This window comes from Bos taurus, chromosome 15, assembly GCF_002263795.3.
Source record: "Bos taurus isolate L1 Dominette 01449 registration number 42190680 breed Hereford chromosome 15, ARS-UCD2.0, whole genome shotgun sequence".
NCBI lineage: Eukaryota > Metazoa > Chordata > Mammalia > Artiodactyla > Bovidae > Bos > Bos taurus.
Genome location: NC_037342.1, coordinates 55889041 through 55909305, shown reverse-complemented (window position 1 = coordinate 55909305; position 20265 = coordinate 55889041). Strand labels below are relative to the sequence as shown.

Below are 20265 nucleotides of genomic sequence, written 5' to 3'. Positions count from 1 at the left end.
ACATAGTCAGCATAAGAGGAAAGATTTCCTCAGATCTCCCAGGAGAATTTTTGAGTCACAATAACAGTCCAGGATTTCCTTCCTCTAAATATTTATCAACATAATAAAAATAAAACCCTAATTTGTTTAAGCCACTGTTCTTCAGGTTTCTTTTTAGCAACCAAATGAAATTCCTAATTAACACACCTGCACAAAGTAATCTTGCTTAGGACCTAAGTCATCTTGTAAGAAATCTCCAAAGGAACACTAATTTAGACAACTGGGTGTGCGTGCATGCTCAGTCATTTCCGACTCTTTGCAACCCTATGGACTCGAGCCCATCAGGCTCCTCTCTCCATGGGAATCTCCAGGCAACAATACTGGAGTGGGTTGCCATTCCCTCCTCCAGGGGATCTTCCCCACCCAGGGACTGAACCTGCATCTCCTGCATCTCCTGCATTGCAGGCAGACTCTTTACTGCTGAGCCACAATTTAGACAACTACTATAGTCAATAAAGAACATGTGACAAATCAACCTTGGCAAAGGTCAAAACCACACAGACAGTAGAACAAGTGAAACGGGAAGAAAGTTTCACACTGAACCATTCAATTCAAAGTGTGGACTCCAGGAGTTAACTTCAATGGGGTACATGGAATGAAAATGTTACTTCACCACAATTATTTTTTACTTCTCCATTTATATGAATCTAAATCTTTCAGGCTCTATTAAGTCACCCATTTCCAAAAATTCAAGAATGAAAACATGGGTTATGACAAAGATGATGGAGCAAATGTAACTGTTGCCACTGAAATTTAAAGCAATTTGACCTTATTAGAAAAATCACAAAACTAATGGTTTTGATATATAAACTATTTGGCTATAATATTGAGGGAACTGACTCTAAAGGCAAACTATTATAGATAAATTATCTTTTACAAAAATTCTAAAAATGGCATTTTTCAACCAAAGCTGACATCATTTCCTTTGATATTCTCAAGAAAGTAAAGTACCTGAAAAATAAACAGTAGCCCACCAACACAAGATTAAATCCTGAGCCTCAATTTCCCAGGTAAATTTCTAGAAAAGCTCCCTTATCATTTACTGGTTGAAAAATGAACAGATCTTTACTTTCTCCATTGTTTAGGTTTAAAGGAAATAAAATTTATAAGTAAATATCTCAAGTGCTTTCAAAGGTCATATAAGCTTACACAAAAATATTCTTTGACAGATTATGAATAACTACTATCCTCTGTCAACCATCTACTTCTCAAATAACAACATACACCTTCAGCAAATTTTACTCCAAGGGGATTCTATTCTCTAATTTTTGCTCATGACATGATACAAATATTTAATTTTTTTTAAGTACTGAAAAGAGAAACACAGGTTTTGAAAACAGACGGTTATAAACACTCAATCATAACTTTTAATAATCTGGTTCTTTCAATGTTACTCATCTTTTTGTTCAGATTTCTACCTTGGAATTTTAGGAATTTGAAATATACCAGAGTCAAGAAAAATCACCATATCTTAGCATACCTGTGTTTTCCCTTGCTGCCCATATACAATTTTTGTTGGGATGATTTTAGCTGCTGGTTGAACTGTGGAACCTATACCTTTTGGCTGAGTTACAATCATTTTGGTGATGGGTCTTGTAGCAGTGATAATAGCTGGCTTTGCTCCTGTTGGCACCGTCTGAATAGTCTTTTCTCCCTAAATTGAAGTCAGTAAATACATGAGATTTATATACATTTAAATGGGAAAAAAAAGTCCTTTTACTGAAAAATCATAGAAAAGTTTTACCAGGATGATGGGGAAAGGGTTGCAAATTGTGCAACAAAGTATAAGCTTCCAGGTGATCAAAAATGTTAGACCTAGTTGAAATGATCTTAGAAGTCATCTGACCAACCTTCTGTCCAAAGAAGGCAGTAAATATTTCTTGGTGAGTGAATTTTAAAAATTACCTTCTTTAAGAATACTTAGTATTCTCTGTCATTCACAGAATATATATACTAAAAGAGTCAAAATTTAGAGAGTATATACTGTTATCTCTAAGTGTTGGAACTACAGGTCGTGCTCCCTCAATATTCATCTTTATGTGACAGTTTATATGAAATAAACATATGTGTAATAAAAAAATTAGTGTGCATTCTACCAATAGCTAAATGTTCACATACAAAATAAATTAAGTTTCCCAAATATGAAGTTATAAGGCTATATAGCAGAATGTCTATGTGAAATGGTGTGGGCAAGAAATGTAATCAGCAGCAATATTAACATTTTTTCTGAGGTTACACTGGAAAATACAAAGAAAAAACTTAGGACATTTCCCACATTAGCATGTTACTAATATCACTTTAGTCTACTAACTAGATAGTTTAAGCCCATTAACTTTTCACCATTTTCTACATTTTCATCTGCTTTATTCTTAAGTACTATTTTCTGATCATTTATGGAGTCAATACTTGAGCTTAACAAATTAAATTCAGTCATTTTACTAAAGTACTAAAATTTTTTAAAAATTAAAATCCATAAAATTAAAAAGGAAAATATCTAAAATTTTTTCACCTTATCAGTTTTTCTTTTCAGTCACCATCACCTAAATGTGCAGCCACTGAAATTTAGCAGCCAGTAAAAACAAAACACCTAGGTGAACTGGCAAAAAGGTAATTACTCTGTAAATTTAGGTTAAATGATTACAAACTTCACAAGTTTAAATATCTGCTGCAATAATCTAAGGAAAACATGGAGTGTCTGCCAACCGTGCGATTACTTATTTTAATACATAACACACCCTTCACGGCAGCATCTCTGGAAAGAGCTCTATAATCATTTGCCAAGAGCTGCTAGCTTGCAAGTGGGCGTGCCCTTTTATTAAGAAGCTCAATGGGCCCTGTCCAAGTAAAATTATAAAGACCCATTCAAAACAGACTAGCAGGCTTTTCTGAAAAAGCTCTTTTGGTGTGTGTGTGCATACATGCACAGGTGTGTGTGTGTGTATGTGTGTACATGCACAGGTAAGCAAGTTACGAGTATAGGTGCATGTACCTATGTGGTGAAGAGGATGGTCTTATACCCTGATCTTCTTGTTTGACTATCATTTCTTGCATCAAACTTTTTGCTATTAGATATATATAGCAGCTAGTACTCACATATACTATTTTTATATCTATATGACCATAGGACCTAGAGTACATGGTACCCCTCTCTTTTAATATCAAGTTCCATGAAATTACAAACCATGTAATTTCTGAAAATCTATATTCTAATTCTGGCTTTATTTTTGGCTTACTATGTGAACTGAGGCTGGGAATAATCTATACTTTCCTACATGATGAAAATATCTAATACTAGACACCCACCAGCACTGTAAAGACTATGATGCCAAGGAAGCCACTAGAGATCAACTACAATGAAGCATAGTATTCTTTTTTCTAGCAAAGTAGAGATACTACCAAACCTCTATAGTTAAGTACAAAGAATAATAACAGTAAGAAGAAACAATTTATTGAGGACTTATGGGCCAGGTACTGTTTTAAGCACTTTTAAAACAGTTACCAGTTAGTTACTCATAACTCAACAAACTCACTGGTAGAGATCACCAATGTACAAATGAGGAAATTATGGATGAGAGAAATGGAATAAGTTAGCCAAACACCTATGATACTCAGAGACAAAGCCTAGGTTTGGCTAACTTCAAATCTCTTAACCTCGTAACAATTGCCTTCAGAACTATAAATGCATCTCTAATTTACTTGATTTTTTTCCCACTAGCTCAAGAAGTAAAAGTGAAAGTAACAAATCCTTATCATTAATTTAGTCTTAGCGGCAAATACTTCTCTTTGCCTAGCCTATGTCCAATACGAGACTGGTATCTACTGGCCATAGGCAGCAATAGAACTGTCCACTGACAGAGTTCCCTCTGAGTTAAGCTGGTAAAATCTTCCATCTGAACCAAGCTAAGACTGAAATCATGGTCATAAGCAACATAGTCAATAGCAACATGTTTTAGAAACTACTGTAAAAAATGGCATCAATAGGTGGTGTTTTTTACATCACAGCAGGAGTAAATCAAGCCATTCTATCCATTGTGGGTTCTAAAGTCCTTAGACAAATATTTATATAGCTGGTCTTTAAAATCCTCAGTGGACTGCTCAGTCTGTAGTTTAAGCTCTTACTTACTCCAGCATTTAGCAACGTTGTGACAACGTTTTTGCCCGGGAGGCCTTGAATGGTCGTTCCTTTTCCTGTAGTCTTTTGCACAACAATCACATTGGGCTTGGAAGTCATGGGGATTGTAGTGATTTTGGTAGTCGTTCCTTAGAGAAGGGGGGAGAAAAGGAGGCCTGAGTTAAGGACTAGTGATATTTGGTTATTTCTATTCATGTTGTACACAATTAAATACATGTAGTCAGTGTCACCCCAGATGATGTCAAAGCTGTCATGAGGATGAAAATGAAGGCCTTGGAATAATAAATTACAAGTTGTCCTAGAATGAAAGAATATTAAGAATCGATTCTTACAGCATTCATCTTTTTGGAATCTGAAGACCTACATAACAAACTCAGAATCTAAATATATCACCATCTGCTTCCCTATCGATATTTTTCTTCTGACTAGTTCACTGGAACAAATTAGACTATTTTATGACAAACATTTCTCCCAAACTCAATAGTATTACCTGTGTGACTAGTATGACAGGAAAACGCTTCAAAAAAAGAATATAAAAAAGGATAAATGTATATCAAAATTCTCATATAACACTAAATTGTAGAGAAAATTTATGAAAAAGAAATGTCATTTATTTTTATGAGAACAAAAAAGAAAATAAACACTAGTCCCAGACCAAGTCAGATGAAACACATACTCTTATAATTTCCAACACTCTGAAAAGTCTGAGGATGAAACCCTAATTTATATACTTAAATATATAAATTTATATTTTCAATCATTAAGTTCTATATAATAGATCTATATCTACCAATCCAAACATATTAGTATCTTACCCTCTCCCGCACATACTTCCACAATATGTTTCTCTTCTATCGAATTTATCTTCCTATCATATTCATACCCTATATTCTTCTAATTGTTCAAATTGGAAATCCTGGTGCAAATCTTTGATTCTTGCCTTGTCTTCACTCTGCATCCTCTAACAAAATAACAGCCCCTTAGCTCCAACCATATTTTTTTATACCACTGACTCCTCAGTGTTTAGCACACACTGTATTGCAATTACTCAAGTTATCATTCAGTGAGTATACAAATGAACTAAATTTGTCATAACAAATGTCTTCTTTCAAAATGTTATCAATGTCAGCTCAACAGATAGGCCCACATCTCTCTTGCTTTCCGGTATCTTCTCCCTATTTCAAGCTTCTCTGTCACGCAAATAGCTCTGATGTATCCTGCCATAGCAAACATTCTTAAAACAAAACAAAACAAAACACCACCTCATTTCATCATGCCACGAACCAACAACATGTGAAACTGGTCAAAAGCCTTTCAAATCCTCACTGCATTTCGTTTCAACTTGCCTTCTTCGGTTTCAAAATCCTTTATAATTTGATCTTATTTGTTCCCACTGCACAATGTACACCATAATCTCTATAGTTTAACGAGTATTTTCTTTTATTATGGCTTCCTATTATCTACCACACAAAGACCAAACTCTTCAGCTTAGCCCTCCAGGTTCCATCAGACTTTAATTTTCAGGATTACCCAATATATATCTCTTCTTCAGTGTGCTGATTTCCACATCAGTCCTTGAGCATACTAGACCCAATGCACCCTTTATACCTAGAATTTCCTCTGGCTATGCAAACAGGCAAGTCATAGTTTTCCTCTACAGGCTTGCATATCATTTATCAAATGACTAAGCACAGAATGGATACACATTAAATACATGACTGATTAATATACTCTTGAGAAGAAAAATTAAAATTTTATTATTTTCTACTGGGAAACCTTAGCATTCTCTACTATAGTTTCGGAAATAAGATTGATAAGAATAAGAATGTTCTAGTTATGTATCAATTTTTGGCAATCTTGTTACAATATAATACACTTGCCATCATCTAATGCCTCTATCAGTCTGAGGTAACATGCTCAGGTTACATAAAAAAGCACTTTTGTCCATGGGCCAGTTTCACAAATATTTTTTCCTTTATCTGTGGTCTGTGAATAGTAAGCTGTTAAAAGCCACAAAAACCAAGCTGCCTATTATTTACTTATATCAACTTTAACTCTTATTAACTCCAATTCCTCATGTGATTAACTATGATGCCTTCTCTGACAATGCTCCCTCATCAAATATTTGGTTAATAAAAAAATGTTTTTAGAAAGTAAGCATTAAATACTAGCTCAAGGAAATGTAAACCAAGCTTTAATTTTATAGCAAAGTATAAGGGTCACATTTTTGACAAAACTTACTTAACAAATGAATTATCTTTATAACTATGAAAATATCAAATCCTTTCTATTACAGGTGTGTCAATTTGTGAGACAGCTGCAAACCAAGTTCACTAGCTTAACAAAATGGGAGGCAGTGTGTTAGAAAACTGAAGAAAAGGGCATAACATAAGGAAAAGCAAGTACAGTATTATATTAAGATAGAATACGATTTATAACTAGAACTATCAAATTGTAAAAATTTAAAATTCTAATAGTATATTTTTGTATCTCAGGTGATATCTATTATATTGAAGTAAGAAGTATTACTCATTTAAAAAAAAGTCTTCCTCTATACTTTCATAGCATTCAGCCTATAGTTCTCATGTTACAAGACAATGTATGAAGTTCACCTGTTTAGCATTCTGTAGGGCACAGAATATCCCTTGTGTACATCACTGTGTATCACAGCACCCAACCCCACATCTAGCTCATAGCATATTAGAGAACTCACCTAGACATACAGTCCTTACTTATAGAGTCAACATACAATAGGTGCAAGTAACTGTGAATCACATTTGGATCATAGGCTATGACACTGACGCATTCCAGAGATTCTTATTCAAAAATAAGATGCCTGTAAAACTTTGAGCCTTATGGAACGCAGGCGTAAAGAACACAAATTAATTGGCCTAGACTTTATTATTCACTGATTCTTAAATCACTCTGGCAATTTTGGTTTTGGGGGTAATTTTTTATATGTTACTCTGCTCAAAGAATGAACAAATGAATATAACGAATGAACAAATGAATGTAACGAATGAACAAATATATACAAACACTAGCCCCTTGCCTGGACATTGTACTAAAGATAAGGGGAATCAAAATCAAGTCCTGCCATTGTAATAGGTTCTCATAAAGTCCTTAGATTCAAGATAATGAGTTTACCTCTAAAGGATCCATCTTCTGCATAAAACAGACACGATTTTTCAACCAACTTTCAACAAAGCTCACCAACAGACTTACGTATCTGATAATTCTATATATACACACACACATGTAAGTAAATATCTGACTGCATAAATGACTAACTGCAAAAACAGTCATGCCTTCAACTTAACTGCTTATTCTAATAAAAATAAAAACTTGACCTTTCTGGAAAGTACTTTGGAAGCATGAATTTGCCTTCCAGGACATTATACAAAGGAAATAAGAATTTCATATAATAATTTATGTATAATAATATTCTTCATAGGATTATCAATGAGAAAAAAATTGTTAGGTAACCTAAAACATTCAGCAATGAATAAACAGTTAAATTATGGTGCATTATAGGAGAGAATATTGTATAGTCATTAATCTGGGGTGTGAGGTATCAAAATACATTTAATGGAATGAGAAAATGATATTATTATATGAAAAAAGATTAAAACTGATTATATAGATCTATATTTAATTTTTAAAATATACATATATGCACAAAACATTTATACAGAAATCTAAATAGAAAAAGGAATAAACAGAAATATACACAGATTATTTCCCTAGATGGCAAAAATTATAGGTTTTTAGTTTTCTTTGTATACCTTTCTGTATTTTCTAAATTCCCCACAATAAACATAAAAGTATTATTTTTTTTTAAAAAGCCTTCCATTCTCAAAGCCAGATGTATGAGTGTATTTTAAGAAAAGCATTTCTTTTTTGTTGTGGGGGTGGTGAGGGCATTGACTCTAGCATCCAGCATCGGATCACAGATTAAGGTAGAAAACTGTCTAAATTCATTCAACCTGGCTTATTGGTTTACTGTGAAAAGACAGGGATTGAAAATTTAAAAACTGACCAATAACCCCAGTATCATGGAACGAGAATATAATAAGAAACACTGACACGTAACATAAGGATTAGTTTAAAGTACTCAGAAATGAGAGAAGTTCTTTAGAATGAAAGTGTCAAATAGTGAAGCAGAGGTAGAGGCAAAACGAGCCCCACGCAATGAATACAGCTATTTCAGCTGTGAGCCCATTATACCCTACAGTGCTGAAAAAGTTTAAGAGCTCTTCCTCTATGTATCTATACACTTGAAATAGCAACTAACCACCAGTTACTTTATATTTTAGAACAAAGGTATGTTTACAAGTGTAGGGTATATACCTCACTGCCTCTTTGCTTCTAGGAAAATGTGCTTGTGTATACTGCTCTAACCTCACACAAAGCAGCTAAATCATAAATAAGGTTTGAAACCAAGAGGCTTCATGACATTCCTTCAAGCTATATGGTATTAAGAACTTATACCTAAATAAAGAAATACCCTATGGTCATAAAAAGTTATACACTAATAAAAAAACATGATTACTTTTTGAAAAATAAAGTTTAAGTGCGTGCTCTATACTATTTAAAGATATTGTCAGGTAATAAATTACAATCTAGTTTTAACTGTGTTATTTAAAATATCCTCTTAAAAGCTGAAGTATGATGATTCTTTCCCTACTGGTTTCACCCTCCTTAGTTTGGCAAACATCAAAGTTTCTCACTTACACTTAAAGAGCAGAGCCAAAGTTAGCAGCTTTAAATATAGAGCTTTATGCCAATACCACGACCTGCCTTGTTTTTTTTCACTCCTTGAGTTATCAGCAACATCATATTACTGCCAGGAACTTCAATTCCTTCACTTTAAAATGTCAGAACAATTCACTGGGGGCATACAAAATACAGCTAGTCTACAAAAATGGTAGACAGTAAAAGTCCACAGGGCTTGCCTGGTCAGAGATTATTCACATCATTTTAATTAAAAAACAATATTCGATGAAAATAGACACCATGTTAACATTCCACTTCAGGGTATACAACTCAAATATTGCAGGAATAAATGAGCCATTAAAAACCAGGTAAGGTTCTAAAATACCAATAAATATTAGCTTTCATTATCTGAGTTAAATATTTTTAAAAAGTAAAAAGCCATTATAAATGGTGAAAAACAAATAAAAATATTCAAGTATTTTTATTTTTAATAAGCTAAAGTGACATTAGTAATTGAAACTATGAGATTATGATCCTGCAAACATATGTAGACAAATAAATACTAGTCAGTAATTGAGATTATGATCCCACAAACATATTTAGACAAATAAATACTAGTTCTTTCACTGCCTAGTTTATGTGGCTTTGGACAGGTCACATTCATCTCTTGAAATGTACAATACATCTATACCTATAAACTGGAGATGATACCAACTATTTCAGAGTTTTGAGGTAGAAATGAATTGATAGATGGGACAATATTTTATAAATGAAACATCTCTATGCAAATGTAAACTATAATCCTCCCATTCTGATTAAAAGCAACTAAATGTTCTTTCTATTTTTAAACTCTCAAAAGCTTAACATGTAAAGATTTTATACTGGAACTAAAAAACTATACTTAATCACTAGACATAAGGGCTAAAAACCAAGTTCTAGATTTCTAAGCAGAAAACTGAGATCAAAACAGTATCCCTTGACAGTGAAATGTTTTTTCCTCTTATTGGTCACCTATACCTTTAACATATTTCAGATATACCTACCAGAAACTATATTACTGCTAATTATCTTGCCCCCCAAGGTAGCTAATGATTTGGGTACTACTGTAATAATGCTACCACTGGTAGTTTTCACGTAGGTTGCAGCTCCAGGGGTTGCAGCCATCCGACCTATAGATGGGCTCACTGTTGGCCGAGTATAGGTTGCCTGTGTGCCTATAAAAAGGGAAAAGCCAAGAAAAAAACTTGTCATCACTTTTAGAAGAATGACAATTTATACAGTTTAACTGTAATTCAATGTAATCTACATTGCTTTAACTTGAAAATGGAATTTCAAGGTGTCAAGCCATTAAATAACAATTTACAGCCAGTTTTCAATGCACATAGCAAGAACTACAGCCAACTCAATTTGAATTAACTTTACACATAAAATTTTGTGATGTGTTGCATCAAATTACTAACCCCAAGAAAAGCATAACTAACTCTGTTCCCTTCTTCCACTACCCTTCTTCCACTAGCTTGGTGCCAAAAGAAACTTAAATTTAATCATCTTTCCTGCCAGAGCATTTTAGATATTTCTGTTATAGATTTCAAGGTCTCCGCATCTGTTTTATGCTCTCAGTGCCAAATCCAACGTCAGCACTCAGCAAATAAGGCAGTATATTGTTTGCCTAAAATTTTATAAACTTTTACTGTTTTGTACTCTGCTACCCTCTAAATATATTTCCATCATTAGAGAGTTATTCCATCATTTTACTAGAGATTAAAGTTGTAGCTGCCAAGAGTTGCCAGGAATATTTTTTTACTGAGAAAATTCACTATTTACATATTTCCTCAACTTTAACTGACCTGTTAGAATATTTTTCTTCATATCTCTCAAAAAGATTTTACACTCGTACCCACTATTTTTAGGACTTTTTCTTTCCCCCAAACAGGAACTAAAAATTAACCAGATTAGCCTATTGTAGCATCTCACACATCTGGTAACTCAGAAACACTATTCCTAAGTTTCTAAAACTGTTCCTAAGAACAGTTAGTTTTGAGGAGAAAGAAGATAATTCAGGTAACACTTTCTTCAACTGAAAACATTTTTTTCATAATTAGGTTCAGAAGTCACTGTAATAATCATTTTCAAAACCCCCCTAAAATTGGTTTTATCCAGTTAGTATTTACCATTTTAAAATACAATCACTACCCAAAAAAAGGAAGAAGCGGAGGAACATTAAGTAGAATTAAACTGATTACAAACATACATCTAAATCAGAAAAACAAATCTAGTACAAAATAAATATGCTATGAAGATACACAGCTTGAATTAATTATAACTGGAAAATATTTCAACGTTAGCTTTTGTTTTAAATTTTGCAGAAACATTTATTCTAACATAGATATATAAGGATACATTATTTTTCACTACCTTTCCCTAACATGAGGAATCACATCTTTGTACAAAATGGAGAAAAGTTTTGGGTGAAGAATGATAGATTCAATAAAAGAAAAACTGTTTTTAAAACATAGGCTTTGCAAGAAGATGAAGTATTATTGCAGAATGGCGGTTGTCAGGGATTGGAAGCAGGTGGGAATGGAGAGTTATTGTTTAATGGGCAGTTTCAGTTTGGGAAAACAAAAATGTTTTGGAGCTAGATGGTTGTAATGGCTGCAAAACAACGTTAATGTACTTAATGCCAATGAACTGTACACTTAGAAATGGTGAAAATGATAAATTTCATGTTATCTATATTTTATCACAACCTTTTTAAAAAAAGTTTTGGGAGTCAAAGAGACCTGGATTCAAATTCCAGTCCTGTCTTTTATAGACTATGTGGCCATGTGATGTTGCTTAACATAAGTCTCTGTTTTGTTTCTGAAAATGGAGACATTAAAGCTTAAGGGAGACTAAGGGTAATGTTTATACACACTTTTACATAATGGCCAATAGGTGATAGCTTATAAACTTGAGAAAGGAATCATTTTACACTCTTCAGATTCTATCATCTAAATTGTTGTTGTTCGGTTGTTAAGTCATGTCCGACTCTTTGCGACCCCATGGACTACAGTATGCCAGGTTTCCCTGTCCTTCACTATCTCCTGGAGTTTGCACAAACTCACGTCCATTGAGACAGTGATGCAGCCAACAATCTCATCTCATCATCTAAATTTGGCCCTCTTCAAAGAGTCTGGCAAGAGTTACACCAATTTAAAATAACACCAATGGATAATACTAATTCTAACATTAATTTATAGTAATGGCTATTATAGTAATGGCTAGTAAAGCACTCTCCTGGGGACTTAACATACCAGATTTGGTAAAGGTATTATGATCACATAGAAATAGACAACAGAAAAGACTGAGAGGAATTAAACTGGTCAAAGTCACAAAGGATGGTACTATTTCACTTCCTTGGGCCACAGTCTGGATACTCTCATACCTGGGTAAAATGGCATCCAATGCTTCTCTCAGTCAGACTAACACTTACCATACAATAATGTAACAACGATTCTCAGCCTCATCAGGGTGAGATTCTCTTGGGCTGGGACTGCGTTTTCATTCACTCAACAAATCCTGACTGAACACCTACTTACAGATCAGCTCTACATACATATGGTGAATAACACAGATACCGTCCTTTATCCTCATGGAGCTCATGAGCTAATAAAGTAATTAACATCAAACAATTGACAAAAAAGTACCTAAGTAATTAGAAACTGTAGTATGTGTTACAAAGGAAAAGAAGAGGACCATGACAACAGCAGAGAGCTAATTCGAGTTGGGAGGAGGGAAGAGTCAAGAGAGGCCTCTTTAAAGAACTGTCTCCTGAATTTCTATATTCCCAATGTCAAGCAAATTACTGAGTCAGAGAAATTACTCAGTGAGTATGATGAATGAATGGACTGATGCTCAAGATAACTTACCAGTAGGAGTGGTTACCAGTTTAGTTGTCATAATTGCACCATTACTGCTAACCACCATAATAGGGGAATTGCTACTGGTAGGCAGAGTTGCTGTCACTGGTTTGGGTAAGATTTTACTTGGTTGAACTTGTTGTGTGATGATTTTAACACCTTTGAAAGAAGAAAGATAAATCTCAATACAAATTATTTTTTAATAACGTGGTTTATATCAACCCAAGAGGGCAGCAGTTATACACATTTACTGAGTCTTGACTAAAGAAGCTTTCTTTCATATTGATAAATAATACTCTTTTAACTTTTATCCCTCAAACTCCTATCTTTCCAAATTTCTTTGATTCAGGAATATAATTAAAATACAAAAACTATTTAACAAGTTGTTAATAAAAAATGATTTTTGTCTATGATTACATCATATGAGAGCTTTCAAACCAAATTAGCCATTGATCTTAACTTTCACAGACAATCTGTGTTCTATGCAAATACTTGGGATGAAAGGATTAGAAGACAAAAATAAGTTAATGTAGCTTTTATATATTCTCTACTCTATCAAAGATTTTTCTAACCTCTTAAGATTACAAAAAGCAAGAACATTTTCTTTTTGAACCTTTTATTTTTAAACTTATTTTAAAGTATTTAAATAGCTCACTTTGTCAAAAGTAAAGAATATGCTGTTATTGAACCTACATAAAATACACATGTGGACAAGAATTTGAAAACAATATATAAAAATAAAATTAAAATATTAGGGTGGTGATGTTATATTTTTCATACATTTTTCCATTTAAATGTTACTGTTACATTGACTTTCCAAATTTTAGATGTCCATTTAAAAGAAATCTCTCATGCTAACAACAAATTTAAGTCCTAACAGCTGTTAACTAAGGAAGGAAAATTTTGGTAACACTTTTTCCCCACTAAACTTCACTGAAATAATTCATGGAATACAATGTATTTCAATAGACAACTAAAATTTTTATTACTTTTTTGGATGGTGATTTAGGTTAAGATATGAGGTAGCAAACAAATATATTTATTTAATAGCCTTAAATAATTATAAAATACTTATACCCAACAAAGAAATTAAAATAATAACATCTAGGCATAATTAGTCAAATTACTTAATGATCTTTATGACTCAGCTTTCCATTCATAAAATAAAGATAATATTAGTATATATACCTTCTAGGATTGTTGTGAAGATTAATTATGGGAAAATTGTGAGTTGCCTAATACATAGCAAGGATTCAATAGAAAAAAAAGTATTACTACTGTATAAACAAATTCTTATTATAATAAATCATAAACTATAAAGCTGTAGGGGAAAAATGATTTCTAGAATTATCTCATTAATGAATTACAACAATGCTTAAGGTACATAAAGAAGATAACTCCCATGCTTTTAAAACCATTCCTCTCATTGTTGCAGTAAATAGGAAAAAAGAGGAATTAAGTTTTTTCTTTCCCTTTCCTGAGAACAAAGAAGATAAAGAGAACAGTCAGCAGGCCTGATCATTCCTACTTTTTACTTTAACTGTTCCTAATCTGTTGTTGTTCAGTCACTCAGTCGTGTCTGACTATTTGTGACCCCGTGGACTGCAGCATGCCAGGCTTCCCGGTACTTCACTATTTCCTGGAGTTTGCTCAAACTCATGTCCATTGAGTCAGTGATGCCATACAACCATCTCATCCTCTGTCAGCCCCTTCTTCTCTTGCCCTCAATCTTTCCCAGCATCAAGGTCTTTACCAATGTCTACTGTTCACATCAGGTGGCCAAAGGACTGGAGTTTTCACATCAGTCCTTCCAATGAATATTCAGGGTTGATTTCCTTTAGGATTGATTGGTTTGATCTCCTTGCTGTCCAAGGGACTCTCAAGAGTCTTCTCCAGCACTGCAATTCAAAAGCATCAATCCTAATCTCTAGTCTGTAACTAAGATTGCTTTTCTGCCCCCTAACTCGACATGAGCTACATTTTGCACCTATTATCCTTTGACTCTCTGTGAATTACATCCTGAATCTGGTGCTCACCTTTATAGCACTCGCTTCATAGACCACCCCTCATAGTTTTTCTCTTTTTGCACTACAGAAAGAAGGCCACAGGGCTACCAAACTGCCAGATTCAATTACTGGGTTACCTGATGCCACCCTATCATTGTTTTTAGAAACAATGCAAGAGGAAGAATACAAGATCCTTACACCTTTGGTCCTCATCATTGACTCCTGACTGCAAGCCCTCATCTTATATAAGCTCTTAGACTCCTCATAGAGGTGGAAGTTCAGGTCTTGAGGCATGAGGCTGTTGTGTCGCCCTCTGCTGCTGCTGCTAAGTCGCTTCAATAGTATCCGACTGTGCGACCCAACAGATGGCAGCCCATCAGGCTCCCCTGTCCCTGGGATTCTCCAGGTAAGAACACTGGAGTGGGTTGCCACTTCCTTCTCCAATGCATCAAAGTGAAAAGTGAAAGTGAACCGCTCAGTCGTGTCTGACTCTTAGCGACCCCCTGGACTGCAGCCTATCAGGTTCCTCCACCCTCTGCTGGCTGAGGATTAAAGCCACCTTTCTAATTCCTCCAAACTCTGTCTTCGTATTTTTTTATTCGGCTTCAGAGGGCAGAGAAAGCCAAGATTTTGGCCCTAACATCACCAAATCAAAACAAAACAAACTGTGTGGTGTGCTCAACTGCTCAGTTATGTCCAACATTTTGCAACCACATGGATTGTAGCCAACCAGGCTCCTCTCTGTATGGAATTTTTCAGGCAACAATACTAGAGTAGTTGCTATTTTCTCCTCCAGGGGATCTTCCCAACCCAGGGATGGAACCTGCATCTTCTGTATCTCCTATACTGGCAGGCAGACTCTTTACCACTGAGCCACCTGGGAAGCCAATTGTGTAGTTCAGTTCAGTTAGTTCAGTTCAGTCACTCAGTCGTGTCCCATGAACTGCACCATGCCAGGCCTCCCTGTCCATCACCAACTCCCGGAGTCCACCCAAACACATGTCCATCAAGTCGGTGATGCCATCCAACCATCTCATCCTCTGTTGTCCCCTTCTCCTCCTGCCCTCAATCTTTCCCACCATCAGGGTCTTTTCAAATGAGGCAGCTCTTCACATCAGGTGGCCAAAGTATTGGAGTTTCAGCTTCAAAATCAGTCCTTCCAATGAACACCTAGGGCCGATCTCCTTTAGGATGGACTGGTTGGATCTCCTTGCAGTCCAAGGGACTCTCAAGAGTCTTCTCTAACACCACAGTTCAAAAGCATCAATTCTTCGGCACTCAGCTTTCTTCACAGTCCAACTCTCACATTCAAACATGACCATTGGAAAAACCATAGCCTTGACTAGATGGACCTTTGTTGGCAAAGTAATGTCTCTGCTTTTTAATATGCTGTCTAGGTTGGTCATAACTTTCCTTCCAAGGAGTAAGCGTCTTTTAATTTCATGGCTGCAATTACCATCTGCAGTGATTTTGGAGCCCAGAAAAATCAAGTCAACTACTGTTTCCACTGTTTCCCTATTTGTCATGAAGTGATGGGACTGGATGCCATGATCTTAGTTTTCTGAATGTTGAGCTTTAAGGCAACTTTTTCACTCTCCTCTTTGTGTGGTAATGGATGTTAATTAAACTTATTGGGGTCATTTCATAATACATGCATATATCAATCATTATGTTATACACCTCAAACTAATAATATGTTATATGTCAATTATACCTCAATTTAAAATAAGCAAATTACAAAAACCATTCAAGAGATTGATTTCTGACAAGAAAGCATAAGGAGTTCTGCTGACAATGAAACTGGTGAAAATGATTTTTCAAAAATAAATAAATAAAACCAACCAATGAAAGGCTCTGGTGACAGTCCTAAGACTAAATGAAAAACATCTATTCAAGAATACATTTAGTAAGACAGGGGAAATCTCTAATATTTAAACTAAGACCTGTTCCTCGTCATCCCTCCCTACATGTGAAGCAAGGACTCCTCTCCAGACTGCCATAGTCAAGGGCACAGTGTTTCCTCCTTCTCCAGCTCCTAGTTGGAGGGCTTTCTTCTGAGGAGTAGAAGGACTTCAGCTTATCTCATCCTGCTCCCTGGTACCTGCTGCTAAGTCACAGGCCACTGCAGTCAAGAGGTGGCTACTCCCTTTTGCCCAGCCCCCAATCCATGGCTCTATCTTGGGCAAAAAGCCTCTGAGAATATTAGGCTCGTGACCACTCTGGCTTGTAAGACAGTGGCTCCACCACTGGGGAAAGCAAGCCGAGAGGATCTCAGGCTGCTTGCCCACTCTCCCACACTTGACTTCACTGAGTGCTGTCAGCTTACAGAGCAGGGGTAACATACATAGAAAAGACTGCCATGACCCTACCCCCAGAGTTCCAGAGCTGCCTGAGGATAAAAACAGGTCTCAGATAGCTCCCTAGCCTCTTCCCAGAGAAACTGAACTCATTTGTAACAGAGCATGGAGAAGTTCAAACCTAAGGGTGCTCTCAAAAACAGTGGAGGATGTGACGAAAAAGACTAGAGATTTCTTCAGGAAAATTAGATACCAAGGGAACATTTCATGCAGAGATGGGTACAATAAAGGACAGAAATGGTATGGACCTAACAGAAGCAGAAGATATTAAGAGGAGATGGAAAGAATACACAGAAGAACTATACAAAACAGTGTCTTAATGACTCAGATAACCAGGATGATGTGATCACTCACCTAGAGTCAGACATCCTGAAGTGTGAAGTCAAAGGCCTTCTGAAGTACTATACGAAAAAGCTAGTAGAGGTAATGGAATTCCAGCTGAGCTATTTCAAATCCTAAAAAGTTGATGCTGTGAAAGTGCTTCACTCAATATGCCAGCAAATTTGGAAAATTCAGCAGTGGCCAGAGGACTGGAAAAGGTCAGTTTTTATTCCAGTTCCAAAGAAGGGCAATGCCAAAGAATGCTCAAACTGCCACACAACTGCACTCATTTCACATGCTAGCAAGGTAATGCTCAAAATCTTCCAAGCTAGGCTTCAATAGTACATGAACCAAGAACTCCCAGATGTACAAACTGGATTTAGACAAGGCAGAGGAACCAGAGATCAAATTGCCAATATCCATTGGATCATAGAAAAAGCAAGGGAATTCCAGAAAAATACCTACTTCTGTTTCATTGACTATGCTAAAGCCTATGACTGTGTCAATCACAACAAACTGGAAAATTCTGAAAGAGATGGGAATACCAGACCACCTTACCTGCCTCCTGAGAAACATGTATGCAGGTCAAGAAGCAACAGTTAGAACCGGACATGGAACAACAGACTGGTTCCAAATTGGGAAAGGAGTACGTCAAGGCTGTATACTGTTACCTTGCTTATTTAAATTACATGCAGAGTACATAATGCTAAATGTGGGGCTGGATGAAGCTCAAGTTGTAATCAAGATTGCCAGGAGAAATATCAATAACCTCAGATATGCAGATGACACCACCCTTATGGCAGAAAGTGAAGAGGAACTAAAGAGCCTCTTGATGAAAGTAAAAGAGGAGAGTGAAAGAGCTGGCTTAAAACTCAACATTCAGAAAAGTAAGATCATGGCATCCAGTCCCATCACTTCATGGCAAATAGATAGGGAAACAATGGAAACAGAGGCAGACTTTATTTTCTTGGGCTCCAAAATCACTGCGGACAGCGACTATAGTCATAAAATTAAAAGACACTTGCTCCTTGGAAGAAAAGTTTTGATAAACCTAGATAGTGTATTAAAAAGAAGAGCCATTACTTCACCAACAAAGGTCCTTCCAGTCAAAGCTATAGTTTTTCCAGTAGTCATTTATGAATGTGAGAGTTGGACCATAAAGAAGGCTGGGTGCTGCAGAATTGATGCTTTTGAACTGTGGTGCTGGAGAAGACCCTTGGGAGTCCCTTGGATTGCAAGGAGATAAAATCAGTCAATAATAAAGGAAATCAACCCTGAATATTCATTGGAAGGACTGATACTAAAGCTCAAGTTCCAATCCTTTGGTCACGTGATGTGAAGAGTCAACTCATTGGAAAAGATCTTGATGCTGGGAAAACTTGAGGGAAGGAGGCGAAGAGGGCTGTTAGAAGCACATTGACTGAAATCACCCACCCTGGCCAGGCACCATAGTAATCATTTGTTTGAGTTATTTTATGACAGGAGGTCCTCACAAGGAACACGGAACTAATAAGCCACCACTAATCAGAAGAGTTTGGGAAAGGTCAAAAGGAGACACCATGTGTCCAACTACCTCCCAGTATCCTTCTTGCTGGCATCCATCTTGGCTGAGCAATCCTTGGCACCACCAGGAAGGACTCTGAGTCAGAACGATTGGCCAAAGACAACCAGGAAGCTAACCCTGCCACCATAAAACCAGAGACTGCAAGCCACGTGGCAAAGCACTTCTCCTGAGTTCCCTTAGCCTGCTGCCCTCCGCCAAGCAACCTCTTTCCCAATAAAATCTCTTGCTTTGTCAGCTCATATGTCTCCTTGAACAATTCATTTCCAAGTGTTAGACAAGAGCCCACTCTCGGGCCCTGAAAGGGGTTTCCCATTCCTGCAACAGGGCAACAGAGGATGAGATGGCTTGATGATATCATCGACTCAATGGACATGAGTTTCAACAAACTCCAGGAGATACTGAAGAACAGGGAAGCCTGGCATGCTGCAGTCCATGGGGTCGCAGAGTCGGACTCCACTTAGCAACTGAAAAACAGTGGAGAAGTTCAAGCCTTAGGGTATTTCAAAACAGTGGAAGATGTGATGAAAGGCAATTCTATAAGTAGAATCATGGATTTGATTAAGATAGACTATAGGCCAGATAGTTTGTAGAAGAGAGACGAATAGTAAGGAAGCTGAGAGGAACCCTCCTATGGTAAGAACAAATATCAAAAATAGACCTTTGAAATTATTCCTTCAAAGAAGCCACAATTTGCAACAGTTTGTAGAGCAACTTATGCTCCAGAGCATTGTTGGATACAACAGAGAAATCAGTTAGTGAAGTTTAACAACTAGATGTGGTCAGGAAAAAAGAAGAAAGAGCCATACCAATACCACTGTCACCTCAGAATAACTGGGCATACCTGGAGCTGTACCTCCCTAAGGAACAATAGTGGGGGCTTATCAGTAACCTCAGATATGCAGATGACACCACCCTTATGGCAGAAAGTGAGGAGGAACTGAAAAGCCTCTTGATGAAAGTGAATGTGGAGAGCGAAAAAGTTGGCTTAAAGCTCAACATTCAGAAAACGAAGATCATGGCATCTGGTCCCATCACTTCATGGGAAATAGATGGGGAAACAGTGGAAACAGTGTCAGACTTTATTTTTCTGGGCTCCAAAATCACTGCAGATGGTGACTGCAGCCATGAAATTAAAAGACGCTTACTCCTTGGAAGGAAAGTTATGACCAACCTAGATAGCATATTCAAAAGCAGAGACATTACTTTGTCAACAAAGGTCCGTCTAATC

The 20265-nt window shown here is 36.2% G+C and overlaps 1 protein-coding gene across 15 annotated transcripts in view; it reads right to left on the bottom strand.

Annotated features, from left to right (window-relative positions):
* The window catches only part of EMSY (EMSY transcriptional repressor, BRCA2 interacting), an 80783-nt gene that overhangs the window by 24372 nt on the left and 36146 nt on the right, over positions 1-20265 (bottom strand). For 13 of the 15 annotated variants that reach the window (XM_005216306.5, XM_005216314.5, XM_005216308.5 and 10 more), the window contains 4 exon segments: positions 12799-12948; positions 9931-10101; positions 4163-4299; positions 1520-1693 (listed from right to left, as the gene is read on the bottom strand). In XM_005216306.5, coding sequence (XP_005216363.1) covers positions 1520-1693; positions 4163-4299; positions 9931-10101; positions 12799-12948 — 632 coding nt within the window. 15 annotated transcript variants of the gene reach the window in all.